Source organism: Varanus komodoensis, unplaced genomic scaffold (genome assembly GCF_004798865.1).
Source record: "Varanus komodoensis strain SLA01 unplaced genomic scaffold, ASM479886v1 scaffold42, whole genome shotgun sequence".
Classification (NCBI taxonomy): Eukaryota; Metazoa; Chordata; class Lepidosauria; order Squamata; family Varanidae; genus Varanus; species Varanus komodoensis.
The window spans coordinates 8,431,092-8,446,496 of NW_025335972.1; the positions used below are offsets into that span (position 1 = coordinate 8,431,092).

The window sequence follows — 15,405 nt, forward strand, 5'->3', positions numbered from 1 at the left end:
CTCTAACATCCACCAGCTCCGTGATGTTGTCATGGAGGAGTGGATGTTAGAGACCTTGCGCTCCTCCATCTTCCATTTCAGGATGCCCCACAAATGCTCGATAGGGTTTAGGTCTGGAGACATGCTTGGCCAGTCCATCACCTTTACCCTCAGCTTCTTTAGCAAGGCAGTGGTCATCTTGGAGGTGTGTTTGGGGTCGTTATCATGTTGGAATACTGCCCTGTGGCCCAGTCTCCGAAGGGAGGGGATCATGCTCTGCTTCAGTATGTGACAGTACATGATGGCATTCATGATTCCCTCAATGAACTGTAGCTCCCCAGTGCCGGCAGCACTCATGCAGTCCCAGACCATGACACTCCCACCACCATTCTTGACTGTTGGGAAGACACACTTGCCTTTGTACTCCTCACCTGGTTGTCGCCACACACGCTTGACACCATCTGAACCAAATAAGTTTATCTTGGTCTCATCAGACCACAGGACATGGTTCCACTAATCCATGTCCTTAGTCCTCAGCAAACTGTTTGCGGGCTTTCTTGTGCATCATCTTTAGAAGAGGCTTCCTTCTGGGACGACAGCCCTGCAGACCAATTTGATGCAGTGTGCGGCATATGGTCTGAGCACTGACAGGCTGACCCACCACCCCTTCAACTTCTGCAGCAATGCTGGCAGCACTCATACATCTATTTTCCAAAGCCAACCTCTGGATATGACGCTGAGCACGTGCACTCAACTTCTTTGGTAATCCATGGCAAGGCCTGTTCTGAGTGGAACCTGTCCTGTTAAACCGCTGTATGGCCACTGTGCTGCAGCTCAGTTACAGGGTCTTGGCAATCTTCTTATAGCCTAGGCCATCTTTATGTAGAGCAACAATTCTTTTTTTCAGATCCTCAGAGAGTTCTTTGCCATGAGGTGCCATGTTGAACTTCCAGTGACCAGTATGAGAGAGTGAGAGAGATAACACCAAATTTAACACACCTGCTCCCCATTCACACCTGAGACCTTGTAACACTAACGAATCACATGACATCGGGGAGGAAAAATGGCTAATAATGCCCAATTTGGAGAGTTTCACTTAGGGGTGTACTCACATTTGTTGCCAGCGGTTTAGACATTAATGGCTGTGTGTTGAGTTATTTTGAGGGGACAGCAAATTTATTTATTTATTTAAAACATTTCTATGCCGCCCCATTCGCCGAAGCCTCCGGGCGGCTCACAACATAAATTAAAATATAATACATTCAAAATATAAAACAAATTAACAATATAAAATAAGTCGCCCTGGCCAGATAAAATAAGCAAATAATATTAACAATTAAAATGACGTTTAAATAAAAAGGTCTTCACCTGGCACTGAAAAACAAATAACAACGGCGCCAGGCAAACCTCTCTGGGGAGCACATTCCATAGATTGGGCGCCACCACAGAGAAAGCCCTCCTCCGAGTACCTACCCTCCTAATTTCTTTCACGGAGGATTCCCGGAGAAGGGCCTCTTCTAATAATAACAATTTACAGTGTTATACAAGCTGTATACTCACTACTTTACATTGCAGCAAAGCGTCATTTCTTCAGGGTTGTCACATGAAAAGATAAAATAAAATATTTACAAAATATGAGGGGTGTACTCACTTCTGTGATATAATGTACATACTTAACATAACACATAATCTGGCTCACTTCTATTGCTAGCAGGTTATACAGACATACCACAAGAGGGAAGCAAAAAACCACTATGTCACTATCCCTTAATTCTGTTCCTATTCTAGCTGCTTGACTTTTATGTATCCGTTAGAAATTAGGAGGCGTCTTATGTATTTTATTCATAGATGAGGACACCAAGACAGAGAAATGAGAAATGAGTAGTTCACGTTGGTTGCCAAACAGAAAGAAACCTCAGTCTCCTGGCTCTAGAACATTAATGTGCACACCAGTTCTCATGAGCTTTCCTGTTAAAAATAGGTTAGACTTGTTCTGCAGTTAAAGTTCTCTGTTAGCCATAAGAACACAAGAAGAGCCCAATGGTCAACTAGTCCAGCATTCTGTTCACGTAGTGGCCACTCAGCTATTCACAGAAAACCCACAAGCAGAACATGCGTGAAGCAGCAACCTCTCACCCATGTTTCCCTGTAATGGGCATATTACAGTGCTCTTATTCTGCAGTGAGGAATAGCCACCAGAGCTCGTGACCACTGATGGTCCATGAATTTTGAAGTCCTCTTTTGAAGCTGTCTAAAAAGCACAATGTCTTGATAAAATGAATCTCATAAGATATACTCAGCTATTGGTGCTGTTGGCACCTGTACATACAGGCAAATAGCGCTCAGATACACACTTGCAGAAACCAACAGATTGAGTCTATGTTCTCTACCTCATGATAGGCTCAGTACATTTTGGCTGTGAATGGTCAAGGGGCCTATAATTTACAGCCCGAACACATGACTTGTACATAAAAGGTCTCGAGTTAATTTCCAGGTGTCATCTCCAGTGCAGAGGTCATGGGTAACCGGACTAAAGAGGATTCTCTGTAAGTCAGTATTCCTAATACTTGGTCAGAAAATGCTTGTCTGATTTGCTCCAGCAGTTTCATGTGATGCCTCAAGTGAAGATGGATAAAAGCTTGTTCAGAAAACAAGCATTCTTGAAACTGCAGGCAAAGATCCTTCATAATTCATCAAATGCCATGAATATCTTAGAGTTATTACTAATTTTGTCTCTACATGCAAATGTTACTTAGTATGTAACCAAACTGAAATATTGAGGGGATTATCTTGTCAGATATAAGACTACATCGCTTGATGCACTGTATATTATTTAACATTGCTGTTTTCTCATTCTTTTAAATGTTTGTTAATTCTTTAAAAGAAATCCTCAGATACTTTTATTGATGTCTGTTTAAGAGATGCTAGTTTACCTCATCATTTTTACAAGAAATAATTTGTGATACGAGTATTTGCAACCAGCCAGACCAGAGTTGTAGACGAGCCTTCCCCGACCTGGTGACTTTCAAAGGCATTTGGACCACAACTCCCAGAATCTCCATCCAGCAGGGCCATTGACTGGGAATTCGGAGTATTGCAGTCCAAACATGTCTGGAAGGCACAGGGTTGGGGAAGGCTGTTGTAGATTGAGGAGTACATTCCAATTGCTGAAATAGAGCCATGTTTGCATATTCTAGAAATGTATACATTCCTGTCCAACCATGCCTAAGTCCTAGTTTTCAAAGAAACCCCTACTTTTGACAGCTTTCAGAAGCAAGTGTCAGTGAAAAGGGTGCAATTTTCTACATTCTCCAGAGTCTTAGGAAGGGATAGAAAAGTTGGGGACACTGGGACTCATGGGGTCCAGGTTGGGGGCGGGGAGGCTAGGAAAAATCTGAAGAGCTTGCTGTGTGGAGGGAAGGCACCTACCCTATTTCATGAGCAAAGATCACTTACAACTTTGCTTTGACTTAACAGGTTGTCTTTTGATAACTATTAGGGGAAAATGAAGTAAGTAAAAGTAGCCCTATCTGGATTCACTTTGGGTCAATGTGCTTTGACAGCAGGTATCACCCTGGATATAGCCCAGGTGAAACTTTCCATTTTTTGGACCTGCAGAACTTTCCACATGCATAGGTGCTCAATTCCAACTTAAATATTTAAATTATGAAAATAGGCACACATTTGAGGCACAAATTGTTTTATCAAGGGGTGGCTTGCCATTTTAATTTTCCTCTTCAAAACTTTCAAGTCATGATCGCTGTTCTCGATCTCACAAGAAAATGTTGGGGTGCAGTGGGGAAAGCTATTGTGAGTTAAAAAGAGTTCATGGTCATGACAGGAGAAGAGACAAGGCAGCTTCAGCTGCAAGTCCTTGGGATACCACCAGGATGACTAAGGGGGAAGAACAACACATTCTGGGCCCAATCATCTGTGAGCTGTTTGCACAACAGCCAACATACTGTGACTTACTGCAGGGGCAAGTTAGCATGATATGCGAGCCCTTCTTTTGAGGGCTGATATATAGCAACATTATATGCTTCAGATATTTTGGACAACACCTTCCAATAAGTCCTAATGTTGGCCTTCTAGGCTGAGGCTGATGGGAGCTAGTCCAAGACTTTTGCAGAGCAACAAATTTGGGAAGAATCTGCTCAATTTTCTCCCAAACTGGCAATATGCCAGGTCCATTTCTTTGTTGCCAGAGGAGCAACAAAGAAATGGACCTGGTATGTTGTACCAATGGGGCAGCGACCGTGTTCCTATTGCTGGAAAATTCCACAAAACATGGAATGGCATTGGGGAAATGCAACCATAGAGAGCATAGCATGGTCATCAGTCAGTCTCCTGTCTAAAAGAGCCAGGGAAGGAAAGATCAGACTCCTGGGCAGAGATGAACCATGGAATAATGAGTTGCAGCTGTTCAGTACTTGAAGTCATATTTAAACTGGCTGAGGTTTAGAGGCTTTTCAGTCTCCTCGCTTCCAGCTCAGTGTGCTGTCCTTCCCATCCAGACTCTGCGTACACTGGAGAACCGGCTGGAAAAGGCCCGGTTCAAAACTGAGGAGGCCGAACGTATCACCACCATGTACCAGAAACTAAAAGAACATATGCAGGTAGGATGCACATTTATTTAATCAATTTATATCACACCTTTTTCCTTCAAGGAACTCAAGGCAGCTTACATAACCCCCTCACCCTTCTCAGTCTTATCCTCACAACAACTCTGTAAAGTAAGTTAGGGTGAGAGCCAGTGACTAGCCCTAAGGCACCCACTGAGCTTTGTGGCCAAGTGGGGACTAATACCCAGATTTCCTGGGTTCCTAGCCTGTTACGGAGAAGAGTGCTCCCCTCTAACTTGTTTCTTACTATCTTGGAGAAAGAAGATGTATTTTAGCACCTGTTTCCTGGTTACTCGGTCACCAAGAGGCAACCATGCTGTTTTATACTGGGCCTGGCCAGGGGCCAGTCCAAAAAGGCCTAAAAGTCTCATATCCTTGGGGCCTTTGGTTGTTTCTGCTGCAATAATTGAGCATAGCCTCTTATGAACTGGGGAGTGCTGAGGCCTCAAGGCAGATTGCTCCATAATTCAATCTGACATCACTCATCCCCTTTCTAGGAGCAGAGCCTGCACTTCCAGAACAAGCTGGATGCTCTAGAATCTGAGATCTTACGTCTGCGTCATGAGCTCAGTGAACTGGAAATCGTGAATGCAGATGCACAACATGCTCGTGACACAGCCAGGGTAAGAGGTTGATGCAGTGTGGAATTGGGGCCGGCCCTAGCGTTATAGGCAGGGTGAGGAAGTTGCTTCAGGCAGCAGATGCTGCAAGACAGCAGCAAGGTGTTGGAGCAGAGAGCTGTGTGCCAGGAGGCCTGCCCTGTGCTCCCTCAGCTAGCCAGTAGCAGATGTTTTGCTTGTGTGACAAATGCTTCATCTCTGATACATACCTGTAGGTTTTCTTTACTGCATGGGTGCAGAAGCTCTAGGTCCAGGGACAAATTGGCCTCTTCAAGTTCTGGTCCTCCAGTGCTTCCCAGACAGGCCTGCCCTCTTCCCCTGATCCTACCCATTCTAACTTGACCGCTCATGGTTTGGTGATTTCTCAGTTTTGATGTAGTTTTTCCTACTCTAAAATATTGAAATACTTCTCATAAGACTTGGTTACTGGTGGTAAGAATCGTAAATAGTAGAGTTGAAAGGGGCCATGAAGGCCATTGGGTCCAACCCCCTGCTGTTCCTGGACACAAATTTACACCACCCTACTCAAATGACTGTCCAGTTTCTTTTTGAATGTCTCTAGTGTGGGAGAATCCTCAACCTCTCTAGGTAACAGCTCCACTGTCGTATTGCTAGCCTGAATCATGGTTGTTGCAGCTTGACTTGATTATTCCATGTCCTACACTCTGATATCAGCGAGAAGAGATCCTGACCTTCCTCTTTGTGATAACCTTTGAGATACTTATAGAGGGATATCATGTCCCCACTCAATCTTCTCTTCTCAAGGCTGAACATGTCCATTTATCTCAGATTCTTCTCATAAGGCAGTGTTACCAAACCCTGGATCATTTTGTTGCCCTCCTCTGGACCCTTTCTAATTTTTCTGCATCTTTCTCAAATCTTGGTGCCCAGAACTGGACACAGTATTCCCGACAAGGTCTGACTAGCAGGGTGTATAGGGGAACTACTACTTCTCATGATTTAGAAGTAATACTTCTATTAATACATCCCAAAATAGCATTTGCCCTTTTTTGCAGCTGTATCACATTGTTGGTTCATATTATCCTGTTGTCCACAATTACTCCAAGGTCTTTTTCCTTTTCAGTTCTGTTTTGTTGCATCACATATTCCCCATCTTGTATTGATGCATTTGATTTCTTTTTCCTAGGTGGGAGGCTTGGGATTTGTCTGTACTGAATCTCATTCTGTTGCTTTCATCCCTATGTTCAGGTGTATCAAGGTCACCCTTGATCTTCATTCTGTGTTCTAGTGTGTTTGCTATTCCACTCAGTTTTGTATCCTCTGCAAATTTGATTATCTTTTCTTGTACTTCTTCATCTAAATAATAAAGATGTTCAAGAGTACTGGGCCCAGGACTGAACCCTAAGGTACCCCACTAGTTACTTTCCTCCAGTTTGAGAAAGCACCATTGTTGAGCACTCTTTATGTCCAATGCAGCAGCGAACATTCTGGCACTTGGGGTTTTGTGTCACCACCCCATTTGTCTCTGGTCCCATTCACCACTGGAATGTGGCCCTGAGAACTACTCTGAAATAGAATTCAACTCTCAGTTCTGCACTGAGAGTTGCCTCAATTGGTCAAATGACAACCAGGCAGATTTCCTTCAGAAAAACAGTAAAGGGTGAGGATGACTTAAGCCCACAAGTCTGGGAATGATCTGGTATTGATTAGATCGAATAAAATTACCAAGAAGGGATCTACAGGGACCAGGCCTGTCCCCATGTCTGCAGGTCTATTTGGCTGTCCAAATTAGGTTGAAGAGTAGAAGTGCTCACTGTATACCCCAGAGCAGTATTGTCACCTTTTCTTCCCCTTGCCATGTAGGAGCAGCTCCTGTCCCAAGAAGAAACCATCTACAAGGAACGAAAGATCCGTGATAAGAAGCTGAAGGACCTGAAGAAGCTGACAGAGGACAAAAGAGCGCAGAACGAACGTGCAGAAAGACGGGTAGTGTAGGATCTTGCGCTGTTCAGTGTTTGTTTAGGCTGGCCATCAGCCAAGGAGATATTTTGCATGCCAGGCTTCCATTCACAGATATGTACATCCCAACACCAATCAGTTTGTATTTCTCCTGACCCTTACAGCATTATCTTGGTCTCAAAGTAGACAAGACGCTTAACTGAAAATTAATTTAATACCATGAATTCCACCAGCTGTGTTCCATTGTCATTGGAATTGCAGCACATGTAGGAAGTGAGGAAGAGAGAGAAAGAGATTGGATTTGGAGGGTTAGCTTTAACCCTTCCCTCTCCAGAGTTTTCCTCTTCATTGCAATTAGCCATAGGAAAAAAAAATAGTCCCCACAGGTGTATTATGTGAGCCTTATAAGTTATAAGCATTAAGCATATTTGCATATATTTGATTTAATTTGCATTGTCTGCTCCTCATAGCCAATGGGAGGGCAAATGAGAATGGCATTGAGACTCTCTTTTGATAACTGTATATCACTGGTTGATTGATGTTCTTGCACTTCAGGGAATATGACCTCTATGGAACATAGATACAGTTGTAGAGGAGAGTTTGTAAAGAAGTAAAGTGTCTGAAAATGAAAATAAGCATCTAGTTATTCAGCCAGGGAGATCAAAAACCTTGACTAGGTCCAAGACTAACAATAGCTCTTTCTGCAGAAAACTGGTTTGTTGGCTCACGAGTATCTTGTTCAAGTGTGCTTTATCTGTTCTAGCAGTCCCAGAAGGAACGTGTCCTCTTTGGGCCTGAAGATGTCCTCAAAGAGCCCCTTTTTAAGAAAGCAACCATCTTGAAAACCAGACAGGCCATGTTCACTGCATCAGAGGCGTTTGACAAGATCCGAGCAGCTACTGGTGTCACTGATGCTGATGTAAGAGCTGTGCCCAGTGTTTCCTTCCTGATTCCTCGCATACTGCCCTCTTAGCTGAAAGTGGACATGCTACATTGACATTAATGCCACCATCCAAGGGCTTTTGCACACTGACATACAGATCTCTAGGAGTCCAGTCTGTGATTCATTCAACCAACAGCATTCATTGTTTGGTGGACATCAGGTTAGATTTGCAGCTGCTGCTAGGGCACCTCACCTCATCGACTTTGCTGACAGTGCATCCCAAGAATTGTGAGAAGTTTGGTGTTGTACTAAAACTGAAGTCTGTGCGCACTTGGGAATTTAACAGGACTTCTAAGTAAACATGTTTAAGACTGAGTAGCACAGCTGTTTGAGGCAAGTAAGGAGAATATTTTCCTATGATATTACAGGTATCCTACAAATCCTGTCTTTAAGCCACTTTTCACTTTATGCAGAGTGAGGAATAGGTAGTTGTTGTGGGGTGGGAGGAGTCTATTTTCTCTCAGAGTCACTTGCACGGTAGCCTAAATTCAGCCCAGGTTTGTCCAATAATATAGAAATGAGGCAAGTGCAAGAGACTATATGCTATTGTTCAGTTCTTGCCATTTTTTTAAAAGGAAGTAGGGAATTCAGGGGTAGGAAAATTCTAGTCCCAAGACTAAGCCACCAGGAAGACAACATCAGCAGAGGACTAAGGGAACTGGCACAACTCAAACAGATATGAGCCTAACTGTTCCTCTCAAAGTGGAAAAATCCACCCTAACTGTTCCTCTCAAAGTGGAAAAATCCAGATCCTGGCTGCTTTCTCTTTTCTCATTCGGAGGACCAAATAGTATAAGCCTGTATTGATCTGTGCCTTCTCACTCAGCAGCCCCAGCTTGCCTGGTGACCATTCCCTAATGACACTACAAGTTGATAGTTGCTCAGGACACTACTCATCCCTGTGTGGCTGCAAAACATCTTCTGCCCTTGGTGCAGCAGCTGCTGTGGGCCAGTCAGCACACAGAGAGCTGCTTCCATAGCAGGCTGTGTTCTTGTGCTTCTCCAGGCAAATTGCGTGCACAGATTTCTTCCTTGCCCTGGGAAAAGAGATAATTTCTCTCGTGACCTTGGGTTCAAAGCATTTGCTTCGTTGGTGCTGAGGATGTACTGGAATAGCACTTGCCCTTCACCAGCATACCCTTCTATTCAGTCTAGTCAGAAAACGAGATCTAGGGGAAACTGCAGATTCATTAGCACCCCAAGCCAGACATGATACACCATAGCTCCAGTGCAGCTGCTGCTGTGCCAGCAGTACACTCAGGCTTGCAGCCAAGCTGCCTCTGTGCAGTCCATTCGTGGCAGGAGCCAGACCTGCAAACATTCACCAACTACTCATGCTGCACTGTAAATGCGCAGAGGGCAAAAGACCAAGGATGGGTACTTCTTTCCAATAGTCCTGAGGGGGTTGGAGAGGGTATGCTTCGGTGGGGGGCGCAATTGATTGACCTCATAAAGTTCAGCCAGAAGGGGAAAGCCACAGATGATAGAGGCCCCACCTGTTTCCTTTTCCACTGCCTGTTCCTTACCCTGTAAGTATTTGTGCTTCTACAACACAGGGCCACACCCTGAAAGCTTCCAGCCTTGCCTTCTAGGACAAATTCCTTCATGAACTAACCTCAAATGCATTTGCTATAGTGAGGAGATCCACAAGGCACCCAACCTGTCAAGTTCAAGATGGGCTCATGTTGGTTCTAGATGTATGGTGACTGTCATTTGCTCAACCTCTCTTTGCTCCAGGGCCATTGAGAACATCCCAGCCAGAGCACTCCAAGGCTGGCAAGCCAAATGGGAGCCTCATTCTGAGTTGCCACAATTTGACAATGTGTTCCTTGTCCTTTAGGGGACCACTTTAAACTAGCTTTGCAAGTTTATTACTTCAGCCTCTCTAGACGCTACCACACATCCCTGTGCTGGGGGTCACTCTTCTTTCAAGATGGTGTGCTTGAGCTGTAAGAACAAGAGCCAGAAAGCTTTGCTGGACCTCATAATTTCCCTTTTGAACCCTTCTTCTATGCACTGTAGGCAATGAACCTGGCAGCCATGGTCAATAAGATATGTACATAGGCAGTTCACAGATCTATGTGGAGCTTGCAAGCTCACAGCCTGATATCAGCAATGTAGAAAGTAGCCTGCAGAGTTGAAAGGGACTGGGATGGTTTGGCTCTGATACTTTGTTGATCCATGTGATTCTTTTGCTAGGATGTTGTGGCCTGCTTTGCAGCTCAGGAAGAAACTTTCAAGCAACTAGATGAAATGAGGAGTGAGAATGAAGAGTCTCTGCTCCGACTTAGAGAGGAGAAGGATGCATTACAACGTGAACTTGAGCACACCAAATATTCAGGAGAGGCCCGGAAAGTGGGGTAATTTGGTTCCTGAGTCTGAGCCTCAGGCTTTGTACCAGGCTGTGGAAACAGCAGCACATTCTTCCCAACAGCCATGCAAGGGCATGCTAGCCACTCTTTCCTGCCAGCCGTTTTAAAGGGAGATGTAATGGGTGAGGCTCATGGGTTTTCTTCTGGGGTTCAGCTGCCCCTTTTCTATTCCCAGGGCCCAGAACCTGATGAAAGAGTTGCAGGACCACCTGCAGAAGGAGGAGAAGAGACGAGATGTAACCCAAGCAGAACTGGACAAGGTGAACCGGGTTCTGCTCAGTGCCAAGGCTGGAGTGGAGCATTTGTCCTCCAAACTGCAGCACATCAAGCTGGTGAGTGCTCACTTCTACATGTGTGAATCTGCTGCAATGCCTATCCGCCTTGCTGAGGGTGTGGGTCAGTCCCCTGTGCCAGAGTTTACAAAGTGGGGAGCTGACTGGGATCCTCTGTAGTGGAGGAGAAAAATGAAGAAGTTGGGTGGGGGATGAAGGCAGAAGAGCAGGCAGGCTTCCTAGGCTCTCTTCTCGCTGAGAAAGTGGATTTTCAAATAGAACAGTTGGAAAGCAGGAATTTTGTGCCCCTGGAAACATACTTGTTAAAAATCCATTTTTATTGTAAAATTTCAGCAACCAATAAAAACCGTTCTAAAAAAGAAAAATATGTATTTGTACATAGATTTGTATATTAGTGAATATGTATGAACTATGTGTGTGTTTATGAAATTTAAAAACATTATATTTATTTCATTTTTATACAATTTCATAGCTGAAGCTCACTGGGTGGTTTATAGCAATGCATAAAAACAAAACAATAAAATACAAATACCATAAAAACAAAGCAGTATTAAAATAAATTTAAAATAGCTAAAATATACAGTAAAACTGACCTGGAAAAGGAAAAATAAAATCACCTGGGGTGGGTAATCCTCTCAAGCCCCTGGGTAACTGAGTATATCTTTAAAAGCTTCAGCATAAAGTCTGGTGCTAAAACAATTACAATTTGGTGCAAGGATGGCCTGATGAGGGAGGTTGTTCCCTGATGGGGGCACCAGAGAAAGCCTTCCTCTTTGTTGCAACCCACAGAGCTTCTCTCACAGCTGGATCTTGGGGAAAGGCTCCAGAGGATGAGTATAGTGTCTAAGTAGATGGCAGTTGGGAGAGGCACTCCAAGAGGTACTGTGCTCCCAAGCTGTGTAAGACTTCATATGTTAAAACCAGCCCCTTGAATTGGGCGGAGAAGCATGCAGATAGTCAATGCAAGTCACCCAGAACCAGTCATATATGCTCAGACCTACATGTCCTGACTATTAATCTGGCTGTCACATTTTGTACGAGCTGCAGTTTCTGAACCACATTCAAGGGTGTGGTTGTACCCACTTAAAATACATTGCAGTAACCTAATTTTATATAAGCTTCAACAAGTATGGTGCAGACATCCAAATAAGAATAATTCAAAGTTGGCATCTATATGCCACCCATTCAAATATCGACAGCATTGTCAAGTTCTCAGTCCATTGCATTCTAGGAAATAAGGGCATATCCTTCCAGGTTTATAATATCAGTCTTTTAGCTGTAAAAAGGCCTCATGCCTAATATTTGTTAACTTCCAAGGAGCCCATAGGTAATTTAACTGGGCACATACATCAAATATTAAAGACTGTTCCAGTATGAAATTTATCCATATGATGGCTTCCTCCCCAAAATTAACAGTTAGTGGACATTGATAAAAACATGTTTAAAAGTTGCATTATTTGCATTGTAGCCTCAGCAATTGCTCAGTTAGAGAATCCTCTATTAAAGAGATGCTGCAGCATCAAGACACAAAAGAAATATATTTACTGAATAAGATGCAACCTGAGGTCCACTGACATGACAAGTATAGGTGCCAAATCGATTAGGACTGATTTTCTTTCCTGCTGTATTCCGTTGGGCCAGAGGCCAGTGATCATCTCTTCTTCTCCCTAGGAAGATAGTCGCTTTGCTTCCACTGCCCTGGATGAGAAAACCAATGACTATGTGCTTGACCTACTGAGCCAGGCAGAGGAGAAATTGCTGTACCTGCTGGAGTCCCTCAAGGATCGAGATAAGAAGGAGCTTCTTCGGAGAATTGAAGAAGTGGAGGTAAGTTCAGATCCATCTAGGAGATGCCCAATTGGATCCATCATTTCCATAAGCTGACTAGCTGTGATGGAATTTGATGCAATTATGTGCTCTCCAGTGTGCCAAACATGGAAGATCCAAAGAGTTTAGCTTCCATCAAATGACAGAGAACTGGAGATTTGGGGTGTCTTGGAGATACTTGCTTTATGTACAAATGTTCAAGCAGAGCACTTTGAGAGCAGATTCTTCAGGCAGCAGATTCTTAAGGATCCTTCATCAGGTCCCAAAGGAGGCAGTGCATGCCCCTGTTTCAGCAAGCACCAGCAAGAAATTCTCAATCCATCCCTGTCCTGCCTACAGTCAAACTTGCTCCAAGCTTCTTCAGTGCTCTTTAGCTCTGAGGAGCATTCACTACCTTGAACTCTAATTGGTATTATCTTCCAGTCTTGGAGAACAGCCATTTCTTGGCTATCAAGACACATCCCCATCATTCAAAACAGGTAGATCTTCTTATTGAATCTCTAATTCATTAGCAACCACTTTAGGTCCAGAAGTGGGGACCCTCTTTCAGTATGGAGGCCAAATTCCATTTTAGAGAATCTGTTGAAGGGTGCATTCCAGTGAAGACAAGGATGGTGGGCCAAAAATACCAAATGTCTGAATATCTTTTGTTTAAACTTCTTGCTGCCAGTAATTCAGTCTTAGGAGAGGCATTTAAACATATGGCTTCAAGGAAGAAACAGCAAAAAGGTGGGAAAGTTCCAGTGATTAAGGACTTGGGAAAATGGGGTGGGACTAGTGATATGGGAAGGGGCACGGCCATCTGGGGACCTCCAGATGCCCAGATTTGGTCTCTGGGACTAGAATTCCCCAGCCCTGCTCTATTTGAAGCAAGCAAGACAAGGCATGCATTGTAAGTGATCCATCTATGAAAGAATGGTCGTTATCGACTCAATATTACACAGGTTAGGCTGAGGGAGAGGAGTTTGCCCAGCAAATTTATGCCTCATGGGAGATTTGAACTGATGGCTTTTTTTAGCCATTACATTAGAGAAGCTCTTTGTTACACTCACCCGGTATCGGAACAGTGTGTGCTATACAGTTCCATAAATAATCTGCCCCTGACTTCAAACCCAGTTTGTTTGGCAGGGGAATAGCCCCAGTGTGAAACGCTGGGCTATTTGCTCCAAGTGCCTTTGCTCAACCCCCAAAGAAAGGTGGTCCCTCCCTCACTGTGACCTCAGTCTAAACTCTAGCCTGTGTTGTTGCAGTTCCATTCTAAGCTTGAGAGGAGGCTGCCTGCCTACAACACCAGGGTCAAACTTCCCATTGCACAGAAACCGGACATGTATTATGGTGAGTAAACCATTGAGTCTCAAAAGGGTAAGCAAGTCTTCTGACACATGGCTGTAGAACAGAAATCACAGCACAGTGAAGTGCTTCCATGTAAACCAGTCTCTTTTGGCCTTCCTGTGGCTCTGAATCTGGAGACTTTATGCAGCTCAGCACTACTGGCAGGGACAGTGGGAAGTCTTAGCAGTCCACAAGGCCTTATGGTTAATGTCTTCCTGTGGCTATAGACTGTAGTCTGAGCCAGGCCACAATTCTGTGGGAGTGCAGAAAGTACTTGTGGGCACAGAATTCTCCTTCCTGAGATGTTCTTTGTTTCTTTCTTTTTAAAACAAAAACTTCTAGCCCTTGGGTGTTTGCAATGCCTTCTAAAATTTCGGAAACCAGATTATCATTGCATTTATATTCCACTTTCTTTCTTCTTGTGAGGAATCCAAGGCAGCTTACATAGACCTCTTCCACTCCATTTTATTCACACAATATAGCAATTCTGTGAAGTGGGTTAGTGTGAGAGTGAGAGGGTGGAGTAGAAACTGGATCTCCTAGGTCCTCAGTCCAACACTCTAACTACCAAACCACATTGATCCTCAGAATAGGAGCAAAGTAAGAATGTGAACAGTGAGGGTGTGATGTCAGTGTTTTTGGCTTTCTCATAACAAGTGAAACCAGAAAAAGTTAGCAGACTGTAGAATACATTGTGCAAAGCAAGAGGAAGTATATGTATTTCCATACTTCATACAGAGGATACAAGTCGCATTTTAAAATCCTGGAATTTGGACTGCTTGGCTGCAGAGCTTTTATATTGCTCAGAGTACCTACAGTCTTAAACTGCTGTGTGTTCTTTAGCAGGTCACAGTTATGGGTTCTGCGTGAGTGCAAGCCTTTTCTGCTGTTTGGCACAAGCCTTTCTGTTTGCAGCATCACTGTCCTTGAACAGATGCCTTTGGGGTATCTGTACACACCTGCCTTTCTTTGTGATACACCCTTTGTGGCCTTCTGGCTAGGAGTGCTTCGTTACAGGGCAGATTTTATTCATGCCTGTGGATTCACTGTATGATATGAGTGCTTTGTCATGGTGGGTGGTTTTTCTGAGTTTAGGAGCTAAGCCTTTTAGCCTCATGACCATGAAACAGCACAGACTCTTTGGTCTCTTCACAGATGAGGAAGACAGTGGGGAGGATGATGCCGATGTGGTGACACGCGCAGCCCTGAAGCGTCAATCCCAGCAAATTATAGAAGCCAAGACAAAGCGTCGCAACCGCTATAGAAAGAAGGATGGGAAGCTGCATCCTATGTAGCCCCACTTTCCTCAGATCCTGCTGTGCTCCAGAGACCTTGGTTATTAAAAGGTGCTTCCTAGCCACTGACCCTCCTCTTTGAGCCAGTTGTACCTTCCATTTCCATATGTCCACAGGCCCCGGGGGAAAGGGGAAAAAGAAACATGACAGTTCTATGGATCTGTTCTCCTCTCCTGTGCTGTACAGGCAGGAATCCACAATG

General features: G+C 44.1%; 1 protein-coding gene across 1 annotated transcript in view; it reads left to right on the plus strand.

Moving 5' to 3' along the window:
• ODAD3 (outer dynein arm docking complex subunit 3) overlaps positions 1-15,405 on the plus strand; it is a 20,889-nt gene extending 5,484 nt beyond the window's left edge. The window contains exons 5-13 of the mRNA XM_044443701.1: positions 4,494-4,595; positions 5,099-5,224; positions 7,046-7,168; positions 7,905-8,060; positions 10,284-10,444; positions 10,632-10,788; positions 12,421-12,576; positions 13,827-13,911; positions 15,064-15,405. Of these exons, the coding sequence (XP_044299636.1) occupies positions 4,494-4,595; positions 5,099-5,224; positions 7,046-7,168; positions 7,905-8,060; positions 10,284-10,444; positions 10,632-10,788; positions 12,421-12,576; positions 13,827-13,911; positions 15,064-15,203 (1,206 nt within the window). The 3' untranslated portion in view covers positions 15,204-15,405. The remainder of the gene's footprint in view (positions 1-4,493; positions 4,596-5,098; positions 5,225-7,045; positions 7,169-7,904; positions 8,061-10,283; positions 10,445-10,631; positions 10,789-12,420; positions 12,577-13,826; positions 13,912-15,063) is intronic.